Consider the following 17578-nt stretch of genomic DNA (forward strand, 5'->3'; position numbering starts at 1 on the left):
TGCCCAAACCATTTCAAAACACCCTCTTCTGCTCTCTCAACCACGCTCTTTTTATTTCCACACATCTCTCTTACCCTTACGTTACTTACTCGATCAAACCACCTCACACCACACATTGTCCTCAAACATCTCATTTCCAGCACATCCATCCTCCTGCGCACATCTCTATCCATAGCCCACGCCTCGCAACCATACAACATTGTTGGAACCACTATTCCCTCAAACATACCCATTTTTGCTTTCCGAGATAATATATATATATATATATATATATATATATATATATATATATATATATATATATATATATATATATATATATATATATCTTTCTTTCAAACTATTCGCCATTTCCCGCGTTAGCGAGGTAGCGTTAAGAACAGAGAACTGGGCCTTTGAGGGAATATCCTCACCTGGCCCCCTTCTCTGTTCCTTCTTTTGAAAAAATAAAAAAAAAATAATGAGAGGGGAGGATTTCCAGCCCCCCGCTAACTCCCCTTTTAGTCGCCTTCTACGACACGCAGGGAATACGTGGGAAGTATTCTTTCTCCCCTATCCCCAGGGAGGATATATCTATATATATAAATATATATATTATATTATATATATATATATGCACTGGAGTTCAACAAAGAAAGAATATATATATATATATATATATATATATATATATATATATATTTTTTTTTTTTTTTTTTTCATACTATTCGCTATTTCCCGCGATAGCGAGGTAGCGTTAAGAACAGAGGACTGGGCCTTTGAGGGAATATCCTCACCTGGACCTCTTCTCTGTTCCTTCTTTTGGAAAATTAAAAAGAAAAAAAAAAAAAGAGAGGGGAGGATTTCCAGCCCCCCGCTCCCTTCCCTTTTAGTCGCCTTCTACGACACGCAGGGAATACGTGGGAAGTATTCTTTCTCCCCTATCCCCAGGGAATATATATATATATATATATATATATATATATATATATATATATATATATATATATATATATATTTTCTTTCTTCTTTTAAACTATTCGCCATTTCCCGCGTTAGCGAGGTAGCGTTAGGAACAGAGCACTGGGCCTTTTTTGGAATATCCTCACTTGGCCCCCTCTGTTCCTTCTTTTGGAAAATTAAAAAAAAAAAAAAAAAGCGAGAGGGGAGGATTTCCAGCCCCCCGCTCCCTCCCCTTTTAGTTGCCTTCTACGACACGCAGGGAATACGTGGGAAGTATTCTTAATCCCCTATCCCCAGGGATAATATATATATATATATATATATATATATATATATATATATATATATATATATAATTCTGTTATACATAAACGCTGTTTCCGTTGTCAGCTAGGTAGCGCCAAAAATACAAACAAAAAAGCCCCGTTCGTCCACACGCAGTGTCTGTCAGGTGTAATGCATCGAAACCACAGCTCCCTGTCCACATCCAGGCCCCACAGTCCTTTCCATGGGTTACCCCAGACGCTTCACATGCTAGGTTAGGGGTTATCATAGTCTAGCGGCGTCTCGGATTTGATCCTGGCTTTTAGAGATTATTATGTTATATGGTAGTACGTGTTCATATGCACTATCTACGTATATATATATATATATATATATATATATATATATATATATATATATATATATATATATGGAGCGAAACAGACTCCGAGTGATCGGGGCCCGAACACGCAGGAGGGTGAAAGGCGTGCAAGGAATAGAGTGAACCGGAACGATGTGGCACACCAGAGTCGACGCGCTGTCAATGGACTGAACCAGGGCACGCGAAGCATCTGGGGCAAACCACGGAAAGCTCCGCGGGACCTGGATGTGGAAAGGGAGCTGTGGTTCCAGTGCACCACCACACGACAGCTAGAGACCGAGTGTGAACGAATGGGGCCCCCGTTGTCCCTTCCCAGCGCCACCCCGCATACATGAGGAGGGAGGGGGCCGCCACTCCATGCGTGGCGAGGTGGCGATGGGAATAAATAAAGGCAGATTGGGGGTGGAGGGATGGAGTGGAGGGGATTTTGTGTGATCGGGGCCTGAACGTGCAGGAGGGTGAAAGGAGGGCAGGGAATAGAGTGAATTGGAGCGATGTGGTGTGCCGGGGTTGACGTGCTGTCAGTGGATTGAATCAAGGCATGTGGGGCGTCTGGGGTAAACCATGGAAAGCTGTGTAGGTATGTATATTTGCGTGTGTGGACGTATGTATATACATGTGTATGGGGGGGGGTTGGGCCATTTCTTTCGTCTGTTTCCTTGCGCTACCTCGCAAACGCGGGAGACAGCGACAAAGTATAATAAATAAATAAATATATATATATATATATATATATATATATATATATATATATATATATATATATATATATATATATATATATATATATATGCGGAGGAGGGTGGATGTGTTGGAAATGAGATGTTTGAGGACAATATGTAGTGTGAGGTGGTTTGATCGAGTAAGTAACAATAGGGTAAGAGAGATGTGCGGTAATAAAGAGTGTGGTTGAGAGAGCAGAAGAGAGTGTTTTGAAATGGTTTGGTCACATGGAGAGAATGAGTGAGGAAAGATTGACAAAGAGGATGTATTTGTCAGAGGTGGTGGGAACGAGAAGTGGGAGACTAAATTGGAGGTGGAAAGATGGAGTGAAAAAGATTTTGAGCGATCGAGGCCTGAACTTGCAGGAGGGTGGAAGGCGTGCAAGGAATCGAATGAATTGGAACGAAGTGGTATATCGGGTTCGACGTGCAGTCAGTGGAGTGAATCGGCATGTGGAGCGTCTGGGGTAAACCATGGAAAGTTCTGTGTGGCCTGGATGTGGAAAGGGAGCTGTGGTTTCGGTGCATTATACATGACAGCTAGAGACTGAGTGTGAAGGAATGTGGCCTTTGTTGCCTTTTCCTAGCGCTACCTCGCGTACTTGCGGGGGGAGGGGGTTGTCATTTCAGGTGTGGAGGGGGTGGCGACGGGAATGAATGAAGGCAGCAAGTATGGATCATGTACATGTGTATATATGTATGTCTGTGTATGTATATATATGTATATTTTGAAATGTATAGATATGTATATGTGCGTGTGTGGACGTGTATGTATATACATGTGTATTCGGATGGTTTGGGCCTTTCTTTCGTCTGTTTCCTTGCGCTACTTCGCTAACGCGGGAGACGGCGACAAAATATAATATATATATATATATATATATATATATATATATATATATATATATATATATATATTTATATATATTTTTTTTTCATACTATTCGCCATTTCCCGCGTTTGCGAGGTAGCGTTAAGAACAGAGGACTGGGCCTCTGAGGGAAAATCACCACCTGGCCCCCCTCTCCGTTCCTTCCTTTGGAAAATAAAAAAAAAAACGAGAGGGGAGGATTTCCAGCCACCCGCTCCCTCACCTTTTAGTCGCCTTCTACGACACGCAGGGAATACGTAGGAAGTATTCTTTCTCCCCTATCCCCAGGGATATATATATATATATATATATATATATATATATATATATATATATATATATATATATATATATATATATAATTGAGTGGGAGATGTATAAAAGAAAGAGACAGGAGGTCAAGAGAAAGGTGCAAGAGGTGAAAAAGAGGGCAAATGAGAGTTGGGGTGAGAGAGTATCATTAAATTTTAGGGAGAATAAAAAGATGTTCTGGAAGGAGGTAAATAAAGTGCGTAAGACAAGGGAGCAAATGGGAACTTCAGTGAAGGGCGCAAATGGGGAGGTGATAACAAGTAGTGGTGATGTGAGAAGGAGATGGAGTGAGTATTTTGAAGGTTTGTTGAATGTCTTTGATGATAGAGTGGCAGATATAGGGTGTTTTGGTCGAGGTGGTGTGCAAAGTGAGAGGGTTAGGGAAAATGATTTGGTAAAGAGAGAAGAGGTAGTAAAAGCTTTGCGGAAGATGAAAGCCGGCAAGGCAGCAGGTTTGGATGGTATTGCAGTGGAATTTATTAAAAAAGGGGGTGACTGTATTATTGACTGGTTGGTAAGGTTATTTAATGTATGTATGACTCATGGTGAGGTGCCTGAGGATTGGCGGAATGCGTGCATAGTGCCATTGTACAAAGGCAAAGGGGATAAGAGTGAGTGCTCAAATTACAGAAGTATAAGTTTGTTGAGTATTCCTGGTAAATTTTACGGGAGGGTATTGATTGAGAGGGTGAAGGCATGTACAGAGCATCAGATTGGGGAAGCGCAGTGTGGTTTCAGAAGTGTTAGAGGATGTGTGGATCAGGTGTTTGCTTTGAAGAATGTATGTGAGAAATACTTAGAAAAGCAAATGGATTTGTATGTAGCATTTATGGATCTGGAGAAGGGATATGATAGAGTTGATAGAGATGCTCTGTGGAAGGTATTAAGAATATATGGTGTGGGAGGCAAGTTGTTAGAAGCAGTGAAAAGTTTTTATCGAGGATGTAAGGCATGTGTACGTGTAGGAAGAGAGGAAAGTGATTGGTTCTCAGTAAATGTAGGTTTGCGGCAGGGGTGTGTGATGTCTCCATGGTTGTTTAATTTGTTTATGGATGGGGTTGTTAGGGAGGTGAATGCAAGAGTTTTGGAAAGAGGGGCAAGTATGAAGTCTGTTGGGGATGAGAGAGCTTGGGAAGTGAGTCAGTTGTTGTTCGCTGATGATACAGCGCTGGTGGCTGATTCATGTGAGAAACTGCAGAAGCTGGTGACTGAGTTTGGTAAAGTGTGTGAAAGAAGAAAGTTAAGAGTAAATGTGAATAAGAGCAAGGTTATTAGGTACAGTAGGGTTGAGGGTCAAGTCAATTAGGAGGTAAGTTTGAATGGAGAAAAACTGGAGGAAGTGAAGTGTTTTAGATATCTGGGAGTGGATCTGGCAGCGGATGGAACCATGGAAGCGGAAGTGGATCATAGGGTGGGGAGGGGGCGAAAGTTCTGGGAGCCTTGAAGAATGTGTGGAAGTCGAGAACATTATCTCGGAAAGCAAAAATGGGTATGTTTGAAGGAATAGTGGTTCCAACAATGTTGTATGGTTGCGAGGCGTGGGCTATGGATAGAGTTGTGCGCAGGAGGATGGATGTGCTGGAAATGAGATGTTTGAGGACAATGTGTGGTGTGAGGTGGTTTGATCGAGTAAGTAACGTAATGGTAAGAGAGATGTGTGGAAATAAAAAGAGCGTGGTTGAGAGAGCAGAAGAGGGTGTTTTGAAATGGTTTGGGCACATGGAGAGAATGAGTGAGGAAAGATTGACCAAGAGGATATATGTGTCGGAGGTGGAGGGAACGAGGAGAAGTGGGAGACCAAATTGGAGGTGGAAAGATGGAGTGAAAAAGATTTTGTGTGATCGGGGCCTGAACATGCAGGAGGGTGAAAGGAAGGCAAGGAGTTGAGTGAATTGGATCTATGTGGTATACCGGGGTTGACGTGTTGTCAGTGGATTGAATCAGGGCATGTGAAGCGTCTGGGGTAAACCATGGAAAGCTGTGTAGGTATGTATATTTGCGTGTGTGGATGTATGTATATACATGTGTATGGGGGTGGGTTGGGCCATTTCTTTCGTCTGTTTCCTTGCGCTACCTCGCAAACGCGGGAGACAGCGACAAAAAAAAAAAAAAAAATATATATATATATATATATATATATATGCATATTATTTATTATACTTATTCGCCGTGACCTTTGTTAGCGAGGTAGCACAAGGAAACAGAGGGAAGAATGGCCCAACCCACCCACATACACATGTATATGCATAAACGCCCACACACGCACATGTACATACCTATACGTTACAACGTATACATACATACACACAGACATATACATATATACACATATACATATTCATACTTGCTGCCTTTCTCCATTCTCTTCGCTACCCCGCCACACATGAAATCGCCCTCTACACCCCGCGATGTAGCGCTAGGAAAACACACAGGAGGCCACATTCGTTCACCCTCAGTCTCTAGCTGTCATGTGTAATGCACCCAAACCACAGCTCCCTTTCCACATCCAGACCCCACAACACTTTCCTTGCTGTACCTCCGACGCTTCCCATGCCCAGGTTCAATCCATTGACAGCGCGTCGACCCCGGTATACCACATCGTTCCAATTCACTCTATTCCTTGCACGCCTTTCACCCTCCTGTATGTTCAGACCCCGATTGCTCAAAATCTTTTTCACTCCATCCTTCCACCTTCAATTTGGTCTCCCACTTCTCGTTCCCTCCACCTCTGACACATATATCCTCTTTGTCAATCTTTCTTCACTCATTTTCTCCATATGACCAAACCATTTCAAAACACCCTCTTCTGCTCTCCCAACCACACTCATCTTTATTACCACACATCTCTCTTACCATTTCATCACGTACTCGTTGAAACCACCTCACACCACGTATTGTCTTCAAACATTTCATTTCCATCACATCCACCCTCTTCCGTAGAACTTTTGGGGTGGATGAACAGCTTGGTTGACAGTAGACCGAGTGCGGCAGCCAGGGTTGAAACCATGCATTCGACGCTTGGAGCCCGTGAATGCGCCACAGTCAGGAACGCTAGCCTCTGCACCATGGAAGTTGCCCCGTCTCTTATCCTCGCATGTATGGTACCATGTCTTTACTCTCATGTAAGCACACACACACACACACACACACACACACACACACACACACACACACCAGCCTAAGCCAGGTGCGTATTTATTGGCCAGCCTCGAGGGGGGGAGGGTGAGGGTGGGTATAGACACGTGGGTTGGGTTTACACCGACTGCCACCGCCAGGATTCGAACCCATGCGGGTCCGACCCTGGGCTGGTTCGTGATCACTCATGGTCAGTAACGGTAACCGCTACATCACGGAGGCCCTTATGTTTGTGGGTATATACCTTAAATCTAATGATAACGATATTGTCATAACGTGAAAATATCACGGTCATCTATAGGAGAGAGGGAAATAGGTAAATGTGTTGGCTTCGTCAAGTAAATGATGCTGCCTTGTTAATGCATGGAAGCTTTGTAGACGGAGGTCCACAGTGGATGGAGGCATACTATTTAACCTGGTTGGTGGGGTCATAACCATGACCAGATCCTAGACCAAGGCACCTTGAGAAGGTCAACTCACCAGCGGGTGGTAGAGCCTGACGAAGTCGCTGAGGTCGGAGGAACCCCTGGGTCTTGGCAGGTACACACGGTGAGGGAGCATGAAGATGGTGGCTGGAAAGTCGACCACTTGGGTGCGCGAGTAGGACACAGCGAACGGGCCGAGCGCCATGTCCACCTCCTGTCCAGGTGAGGTGAAATCTCTACTAGTGCATGAGGCACACCTCACATTGTGCTGACGTATCCTAACAAAACAAGAAGTATGGTTGACATATTCTGAAACACTTCGTACAAAAACAGAGGAGGAAAATTACGACTTCCTTTGGGATTTGATTATGCAGATGTCCATCTCAAATTTTGTCTTCTTGTGTAATAACTCTCTGGAATTGCACCATCTGCCACAACATGAAAAGCGGGAGTTGAACGACCTTCACTTGCTCACCACTGCACTGGAGGCAACAGCTGTAAGTGGATCATCCATTGATGCAAGGGTTATTGCAGCCGTGAATCGCCACTGGATCAGCCCCAAATGGGAAAACGGCTTCTGAGTCACCTACAGCAAAACACACTACTAGAAGTCTTACCACTTTGATAAACCACCGGAAGACGTACCACTAGATATCACCACTTGAAGACACTAGCAGAATCGCCCGCCTCTGGAAGATTTGCTTCTGAAACACCCCACACTGTAAGACATGCTGCTGGAGGACACTATTGAAAGTCCTACAGCTGAAAGATTCGCCACTGGAAGACTCATTACTGGAAGACCTGTCACTCTAAAACATACATTTGAGTAGACTCATCTCTGGAAGACCTACCACTGTAAGGCCTGGTATTGGAAGACCAGCCCCTTGATTGCACAACACTGGAAGGTACCTGCCACTAGAGAGACCCACCGCTTGGAACACCCTCTGCTGGAAGACCAACCGCTGGAGGACCAGCCACTGGAATACTCACTACTGAAAGACCTTCCTCAACAACACCAGATATACTGTAGGACTCACCACTTGGTGGACAGCTTGACCAGTGACAGACCAACCGTTGGAGTACTCACAACTGGAAGGCCAGCTCCTGGAAAGAGCCACAAGTGAAGAGCCCACCCACCTGCCGCTGGATCATGCCCAGCATGCCGTTCCAGGTGCCGTTCGGGAGCTCCACACCCCAGAGCCCGTCTGGAGGTCGGAGGATTTCAAACCTAGACCGAAAATAAAGATAAGAACATTTTAACACACACACACACACACACACACACACACACACACACACATGAATGTGGTCTTCAAAATACTAACGAAAATAGCTGAAAAACAAAGGAATTCATGAATGGCAGGAACTATATGTGGAACTGTGTTATCTTTAATCACTGGACATGTCTACCAAGATGAGATTGTATGATGGTGAATATGTTTGCTGAGGTTGTCAGAATGATTATTGCGCAGTAACAGAGAACGCAAACTACTGCTGAGACTTGAGGTGAATTACAGCTGCGGTAAGACAAATGGCTCATGACATTTAAGACCCTTGGAAGTGGCAAGTAATGAACAAGGGGAAGTGAAGAAACGGACCATATTCTGAGTACAGCATTAGGGGTAACATGCTGCAGAAGGGAAGGCTTTGTAGTTGACATCATTTTGAAACTGAAAATACACAAACATTTGAAGATCATAAGGTCGGCGAAATATATTATGGTCAATGTTTTCAGTTGCCTTTAGATACATGGACATCAAGATGCCCAGGAAGATATATATACGAAGTATTTTCGAACTAAGGTGGGATATACTGAAGCAGTTTCGTCTCATTACTTAGAGCATCACGTGGAACCGATGAAGTGGAAGAATACAATGAGACATGATGCCAAAGTCGAGTGGAAAGAGCTGCAATGAGATTCATACATACTGAAGGAAAGGATTACAGGTGGCATGACTATGACAATAAAGCCTTAGGGCATACGACATTTTTAGCAGAGAAGTGTCCATCAGAACCAGAAAAGAATCCTTAAAAAAAATAACAACGGAAACGTAAATTAGTAGTTTAGATTTAAGTAAATATAGGCTCAACAACAGATTGGTAAGAGAACATAGGCTCTGTAATAAATTGGTGGGAAGAGGGACATAGGTTCAGCATTAGAATGGTGGGTAAGAGGGACAGGCTCAGCAGTAGAATGGTGGGTAAGAGGAACATAGAGTCAGCAATAGATTGGTTGGTAAGAGGAACACAGGTTCAACAATAGATTAGTGGGTAAAAGGGACATAACAGTAGAATGATGGGTAAGACGAACACAGGTTCAACAATAGATTAGTGGGTAAAAGGGACATAACAGTAAAATGATAAGTAAGACGAACACAGGCTCAGCAATAGATTAGTGAGTAACAGGAACATAACAGTAGAATGATGGGTAAGACGAACACAGGCTCAGCAATAGATTAGTGAGTAACAGGAACATAACAGTAGAATGATGGGTAAGACGAACACAGGCTCAGCAATAGATTAGTGAGTAACAGGAACATAACAGTAGAATGATGGGTAAGACGAACACAGGCTCAGCAATAGATTAGTGAGTAACAGGAACATAACAGTAGAATGATGGGTAAGACGAACACAGGCTCAGCAATAGATTAGTGGGTAACAGGGACATAACAGTAGAATGATGGGTAAGACGAACACAGGCTCAGCAATAGAGCGGCGGGTAAGAGGAACAAGCCAAGCCAAGATGAAGTCCATGCGGATAATTGTAGGAAGATTAAGAAGCCTAGTCACCAATGGATGACTGTAGTAGTGTAGCAGATGGTTTACTTCCGCCCTCCGTGTGTGTGTGTGTGGAGGTGATGACAACATACATATACCTGAGGTTCATCCGGGACACGATCATAAGCAGGAGATCCCACATGATGCCGGAGTACAAGGTGGCCCCGGACTCGTCCCTGCCAATCAGGAAGTACGGCTGCCACTGACGGATAACAACAAGAACAACAGTGTTACTCTCAGCCTTCTCACTAACCTTAGCTCTGAAAGAAGCTAGATGGCAGATAAGATGGAGTAACTTGAAACAACTGATCGAAAGCTAAAAGATATACGACCAGAGATCAAAAAGTGGGAATCCTCAAATTACCCAAATCGAAGAGCAAGTGTCATCATCATGACCAGGCTTCCAACTGGACATACTCATCTCGTCCATACCCACTTGAAGTCAAGTGGTGAAGAAAGACAGGTTCCCTGTTGTCAGTCCTGTCAGTCTGATTTGACATTAGAATACATTCTTAATGGAATGTGTTCTTTTTAATCGAGAACAGAGAACATATTCATTACATGGTAGGTCCATGAATGAATTGCTCGGTGACAACTGCCATATTGACAGGATATTAAATTCTTTAAAGCAAATTTTATGAATTGTAACGATTTATATATATATATATATATATATATATATATATATATATATATATATATATATATATATATATATATATATATATATATATTGGAAAAGATCACAATTTTGCGTGTGATCAAGATATTCCTATGAGTCCACGGGGAAAATGAAACACGTTAAGTTCCCAAGTGCACTTTCGTGTAATAATCACATCATCAGGGGAGACACAAGAGAGAAATATAGGTCAGTTGATATACATCGAAGGGACGAAGCTAGGGCGCCATTTGGTAAACATGTGATTGTCCAAAACATAAAACGAGGTTCATAAACTTATCATTTTACAAATTTTATCAGCAACAAAGTTATCTAATTTGTATAGACCATCTTTAATATCTAATATTAAGATTATAATTCTTTGTGTATTCAATAATAGAAGATTCAATGATATTTCTCATGGTAATAGAGTTAGAGTTGATAACTGAGATGGCATTACTCCAGTCAGTACAATGATCATAGTTTTTAACGTGATTAAACAAGGCATTAGATTCTTGTCCCGTTCTTATACTATATTTATGTTGCTTAAGTCTAACAGAAAGATCCTTACCAGTCTGACCAACATAAGATTTATCACAATTTCTACATGGCACTTTATAGATACATCCATAAGAATTTGCTGGTGAATTCCTGATTAAGATATTTTTTATAGTATGATTGTTGCTAAAGGCAACATTTACATTAAAGGATTTAAGCAACATGGGAAGTAAAGTGAAATTATTATAAAAAGGGAGAACTAAAAGATTCTTGGTGTCAATGAGAGGTTTGGGTTCAACTCTATAAAATGATTTCTTTGCTAACTTAAGGGATTTATCAATGAAAGATCTAGGGTACTTTAACTTAGATCCAATAGAATATATCTTCTCAAACTCATCATCAATAAACTCTGGACTGCAAATACGCAATGCCCTAAGGAACATAGATTGAAATGATGATAATTTAACTCTGTCATGTTGAGATGAGTAATAATGGATATATGAGCATAAATTGGTGGGTTTTCTGTATATGCTAAAACTTGTTTCCTTGCCTATGGATCGTGCAATCTAAAAATGGTAACATACGATTATTTTCGTTTTCTACAGTAAATTTGATGGAAGGTACTAAATTGTTAAGTAAGGGGAGAAATATTTGTAAATGTTCTTTTGTTGGCCAAACACAAAGAACATCATCTACATACCTAAACCAAATTAGAAGGTAAGATATCCTTTAGTAATTTTGTTTCAAAAAATTCCATATAAAGATTACTTAGTACAGGTGAAAGAGGGTTACCCATTGCTATACCGAAATTTTTGAGCATAATCTCCATTGAATTGAAATACACAGTCTTTTATACACAATTTTATCAGTTCAATAAAAACAGACTATGAAACAGGTAAGTGAATATCATCCATAGGCAAGGAAACAAGTTTCATTTTACTTCCCATTGTTGCTTAAATCCTTTAATGTAAATGTTGCCTTCAGCAACAATAATACTATAAAGAATATCTTAATCAGGAATTCACCAGAAAATTCTCTTGGATGCATCTATAAAGTGCCATGTGGAAATTGTGATAAGTTTTATGTTGGTCAGACTGGTAAGGATCTCTCTGTAGACTTAAGCAAGATAAATATAGTATAAGCACGGGACAAGAATCAAATGCCTTGTTTAATCACGTTAAAAACTATGATCATTGTATTGACTGGAGTAATGCCATCTCAGTTATTAACTCTAACTCTATTACCAAGAGAAATACCATTGAATCATCTATTATTAAATACACAAAGAATTATAATCTTAATATTAGTGATGGTCTATACAAATTAGATAACTTTATTGTTGATAAGATTTGTAAAATGATAAGTTTATGAACGCTCGTTGAGTTATACGACAAAGTAAACGTCTGTATGAAGTGTATTTTGCTGAAAATAGCAGAAGAGACCAAAAGGAGTTTTACACTTGTGTTAGAAGCAAGAGAATCATCGCCCAGTCAATCGGTCCATTATTTACAGAAAACGGTGACTTTGCGAAGCCTTGAAAATATTAGATAATTTTTTCTGTGTTTACGATCGAAGACACAACCCATGTCCCGGATCAAGTTTCATTGATAGGAGAGGTGAACGTTCCTCAACAAATTAACAGAAAAGCAAAAGGCACACTTTCACCAATGAACGGAATGAAGATGAAATAAGAACGGTAGACCCTGATAAGATTTATCCGAGAACAATGAAATAGGTAAAAAATGATTTAGTTAAACCCTTGACTGCCCTTTTCAATAAGTCACCTGTTACAGGATAAGTTCCAGATGTTCGCCAATGTAACATCGATATTAAAAAAAAAAAAAAAAGAAAAGGTAATTAGTCACTGCCGGTAGTTATAGTCCAGTTAGCTTAACGTCTGTTGTTGGAAAACTTATGGAAACCATCATTCGAGATAGAATTGTAAGCCATTTAGAAGACCACCAATTTTGACGAAATCACTCCTTTGACAGATCTGTTTGATTTCATTTATGATATAATCAACATGTACGACGAAAGTAAAGCGGGTGACGTTATCTATCTAGATTTTCAAAAAGCTTTCGATAAGGATCTGTATCAAAGATTACAAGCAAAAATTAAGTCATATCACATTGATGAGGTTGTACTTCAGTAGATAGGACATTGGTTAATTGGCCGTAAGCAGAGAATAGCGATTAATGGTCAAGCTTCAAAATGGTTAGACATAACAAGGGGAATGCCACAAGGATCACCAGTCTTGTGACCGGTTCTCTTTCTCATATATATTTGATAATGTTGATAATGGGTTCCAACGCAAGGTATCAATATTCGCTGACGATACAAAGCTGGGAAGTAAATCTACAAATGAACTTGAACGTCTTCACCTTCAAGCTGACTTAGATAAACTGATGATATGAACTTATGAGTGAAAAATGAATTTTGATGTCGATAAATGTAGTTTTACACATTGGTAGTAAACCGAAAAGGCAAACTGCAATATGAATTTTGTTGAAGTGCAAAAGATAGATGAGGAAAAAAGACTTTGGTATAATAATCTCTGGTGATCTAAAACCAAGTAAGCAATGAGAAAAGTAGAGTGGTTGAAAGCAGTACTATAGATACGTTTAAGAAAAGACTTGATGAATACCTCGCTTTAAGTCCACGACTTTCAGTATTTGCGCTTCCACAGTTAGAATGACATTTTGCAGGTAATTCTCTTTGAATTACCTGAATGGCTTCTAACATTTACCACGCTGATCTGCGAGTATCTGATATTTCCCACTGTCACAAACAGCCATTAAAAGATCCAATGGTCTGTTGCTGTTTGAATTCCTTTGTATTCTTGGATTAGCAGAAGGCGCTCAAGCCATCCCATAAAAGGGGGCTCGTGAAGTAACTGGACTTCCAGATTTGGCATAAGGGTCAGACTCCTTGTGGGTGGAAGATAACAAGAGGACGTCATTCAGAGGGGCCTTCCTTTGTAGGGTTGTGGTATTCGGTAGCTTGACCGCAGATGGATCAGTCATAGGACGTGTTGTTATTTACGATCTGTGCTAATGGCTTACCAGAAGGGAGTGGATACGTGTTCGAGTTGTGTGTTGCGGATGGTTCCAAAGTCGTGTGGAAAAAGACATAGCTACAGTTGCGTCTACTACTTGGTCAGGTACATAGTTCATGAAGTTCAGTCCAAGCAACTTCGAGGTAGTAAAGGTGGGACTTAGTAAAGAAAAGGTCTAGATATAACTATGACATGGTAGTAAAGAAGTTACAAGAGGGACTAGAGCGTTGATACAGTACCCAACCTACCCTCAAAACACATTAGGGTGATTGCTGAGGTGGCAAATTATCTGCTGGTGAATATCGAGATCGCATTCAAGCACAGGGAACTACACAGCTTCGATAAGACCTAAATTATTAGAATACGTATCTTAAGTTTGGTCACCAAATCTAAACGTAAAGATCTAAAGAGATATAAGAAAGTTCAGTCACTGGGGGAAGGTTAGAAGACATATGTTACCCACAATCAAAAATCATAATTAAGGGGAGATGTGATTATAATACTCAAATTAATTTTTGTCTAATCAAAGCGATAACATCGACAGTTGGTAGTGATCTGAAAGATGTAAGGAAATAACAACAACGGATCATAGCAAGAAACTACATTAAAAACTTGATAACAAAGATGTTGATGAGTGGAATGAATCAAGTGTTGCAACTGTGGATGCAGCCAGTGTTGATGCAAATGTACGATCGTATAGAAAGTTTCAAGAGATGGGGCCCCACGAGTGTACAACTCCCTGATCGCACTGTATAAAACGGGGATTGCAAATAGATGAACACACACACACACACACACACACACACACACACACACACACACACACACACACACCAAGCGTCGAAGACTCAGTCAAAAACAGGATTGTATTCATCATTAATCACTACCGTTTCTGCTGCGATTCTTATTACAGTCCGATTGTCTGCTGGCACACTCAGTTCTGCTGCTGCTACAAGTCTTAATGTTGGTGCTTCTGCAGGCGCTGCGGTAGCTCCTGGTGGGGGTGACGGCGGCGGTGTTGGCGAAGGTCTTGCTGGTGTTCTTAAAGCCATTGCTCCTGTTGCTGCCTCACGCGTTGGCTGGGCCACTTGAGCGTCTGTTGGCGCTCCCAACAGCGACACCTCAGCTACCACCAGCACCGCCACGACCAACCCGGACATCATCACGTCACCTGCAACACAGGTACCACGTCACCTGCAACACAGGTACCACGTCACCTGCAATACAGGTATCACGTCGCCTGCAACACAGGTACCACGTCTCCTGCCACACAGCTACCACGTTATCTACAACATAGCTACCACGTCACCTGCAACACTGCTACCACGTCACCTGCAACACAGGTACCACGTCACCTGCAATACAGGTATCACGTCGCCTGCAACACAGGTACCACGTCTCCTGCCACACAGCTACCACGTTATCTACAACATAGCTACCACGTCACCTGCAACACTGCTACCACGTCACCTGCAACACAGGTACCACGTCACCTGCAATACAGGTATCACGTCGCCTGCAACACAGGTACCACGTCTCCTGCCACACAGCTACCACGTTATCTACAACATAGCTACCACGTCACCTGCAACACTGCTACCACGTCACCTGCAACACAGGTACCACGTCACCTGCAATACAGGTATCACGTCGCCTGCAACACAGGTACCACGTCTCCTGCCACACAGCTACCACGTTATCTACAACATAGCTACCACGTCACCTGCAACACTGCTACCACGTCATCTGCAACACAGATACCATGTCACCTGGAAAACAAGTACCACGTCACCTGCAGCACAGATACCTGGTCCCCTGCAACACAGGTACCACGTCACCTGGAAAACAAGTACCGCGTCACTTGCAACTCAGATGCCAATTCCCCTGCAACACAGGTACCACGTCACTTGGAAAACAAGCACACGTCTCATGCAAATCAAATACCATGTCACCTGCAACACAGGTACCACCTCACCTGGAAAACAAGTACCACGTCTCATGCAAATCAGATACCATGTCACCTGCAACACAGGTACCACGTCACTTGGAACACAGGTACCACATTACCTGGAAAACAGATACCATGTCACCTGCAACACAGGTACCACGTCACCTGGAAAACAAGTACCACGTCACCTGCAACACAGGTACCACATCACCTGCAACACAGGTACCACGTCACCTGCAACACAGGTACCACGTCGCATGCAACACAGGTACAGCATCCACAACACTGGTTCTGCTTCTACGAGAGAGGTGTCCTCCTTACCTGTGGCAACGCTGGAGGTCAGTGTGGTCAGCGACCGTCCTCCATGTCGTCTCCACGCACACTGGCGCTTCCCTTTAAACAAGCTCATGATCATATCGTATGAAGTCTTCCCTCCGGGAGACACCATGACTGCTTCATGGAATATTAACTTCTTATCGACCCTGAAGTACCACCTGTGACTTAGGGTTAATTGCGCAGATGGCATTGAATATTTAAAGATAATGTGCTCGCCATCAATTTCTGCGTTTCCATGGAGGGCATTAGATTTCACGAAGGTAAAGGTACAATTACTCCTTGATTTAACACGGACTCGAGCCTGTGAGGTAAAGCAGGTGTATATTAGGGCTCCCTGAAATTAAGACAGAATCGTGAAGGGTAGAATTTGAACTCGCACCTCAAACACAACTTAGTGCTGGATAATGCTCTCTACTCCTTTACGTTCGGAAGACTATGAGCATGGGAAGGGCGCTAACTCCTTATCTTGAGGATAGTAGAGCATTAGATGTAGCTCTGACACCTGCTCGAAGGCTGAACTTCCATTCCAGAGCAAAAAGAGGATAAATGTCCAATGGCGCTACATTTTATAATATGCACTGCACGACGCGTAACGCCTAAATGTATTCATAAGATGGGCGGATATTCTTGGCTGCCTGTGTGCCACCTGATGTGTTTTGTAGCAAGGAAAAGACGATAGATTTATTCTTCTTCGTCTAGACCAAAGGTTCCTAAGCTTATTATTTATGTGGACCACTTGGAGACACCCGCTGTATCTGTTAACCACCTTTAGGATATATTCCATATCATAACGGGTCTGAAGTCATAATCAAAAACAAATAATACCTAAACCTTGCTGTAGATGGTCCTGATACAGAAATATGTAACATACAACTATTTCATTATATATATATATATATATATATATATATATATATATATATTTATTTTTTATTTATATTTTTTTATTATACTTTGTCGCTGTCTCCCGCGTTTGCGAGGTAGCGCAAGGAAACAGACGAAAGAAATGGCCCAACCCACCCCCATACACATGTATATACATACGTCCACACACGCAAATATACATACCTACACAGCTTTCCATGATTTACCCCAGACGCTTCACATGCCTTGATTCAATCCACTGACAGCACGTCAACCCCGGTATACCACATCGATCCAATTCACTCTATTCTTTGCCCTCCTTTCACCCTCCTGCATGTTCAGGCCCCGATCACACAAAATCTTTTTCACTCCATCTTTCCACCTCCAA

At 42.0% G+C, this 17578-nt stretch overlaps 1 protein-coding gene across 1 annotated transcript in view; it reads right to left on the reverse strand.

The window, feature by feature from the left end:
- LOC139762797 (glutamate receptor ionotropic, kainate glr-3-like) overlaps positions 1-17156 on the reverse strand; it is a 44039-nt gene extending 26883 nt beyond the window's left edge. The window contains exons 1-5 of the mRNA XM_071687956.1: positions 16312-17156; positions 14930-15213; positions 9930-10033; positions 8191-8281; positions 7109-7267 (exon numbers count right to left, since the gene is read on the reverse strand). Of these exons, the coding sequence (XP_071544057.1) occupies positions 7109-7267; positions 8191-8281; positions 9930-10033; positions 14930-15213; positions 16312-16516 (843 nt within the window). The 5' untranslated portion in view covers positions 16517-17156. The remainder of the gene's footprint in view (positions 1-7108; positions 7268-8190; positions 8282-9929; positions 10034-14929; positions 15214-16311) is intronic.
- Positions 17157-17578: the final 422 nt, after the last annotated feature.

This window comes from Panulirus ornatus, chromosome 3 (genome assembly GCF_036320965.1).
Source record: "Panulirus ornatus isolate Po-2019 chromosome 3, ASM3632096v1, whole genome shotgun sequence".
In the NCBI taxonomy this organism is placed as follows: domain Eukaryota; kingdom Metazoa; phylum Arthropoda; class Malacostraca; order Decapoda; family Palinuridae; genus Panulirus; species Panulirus ornatus.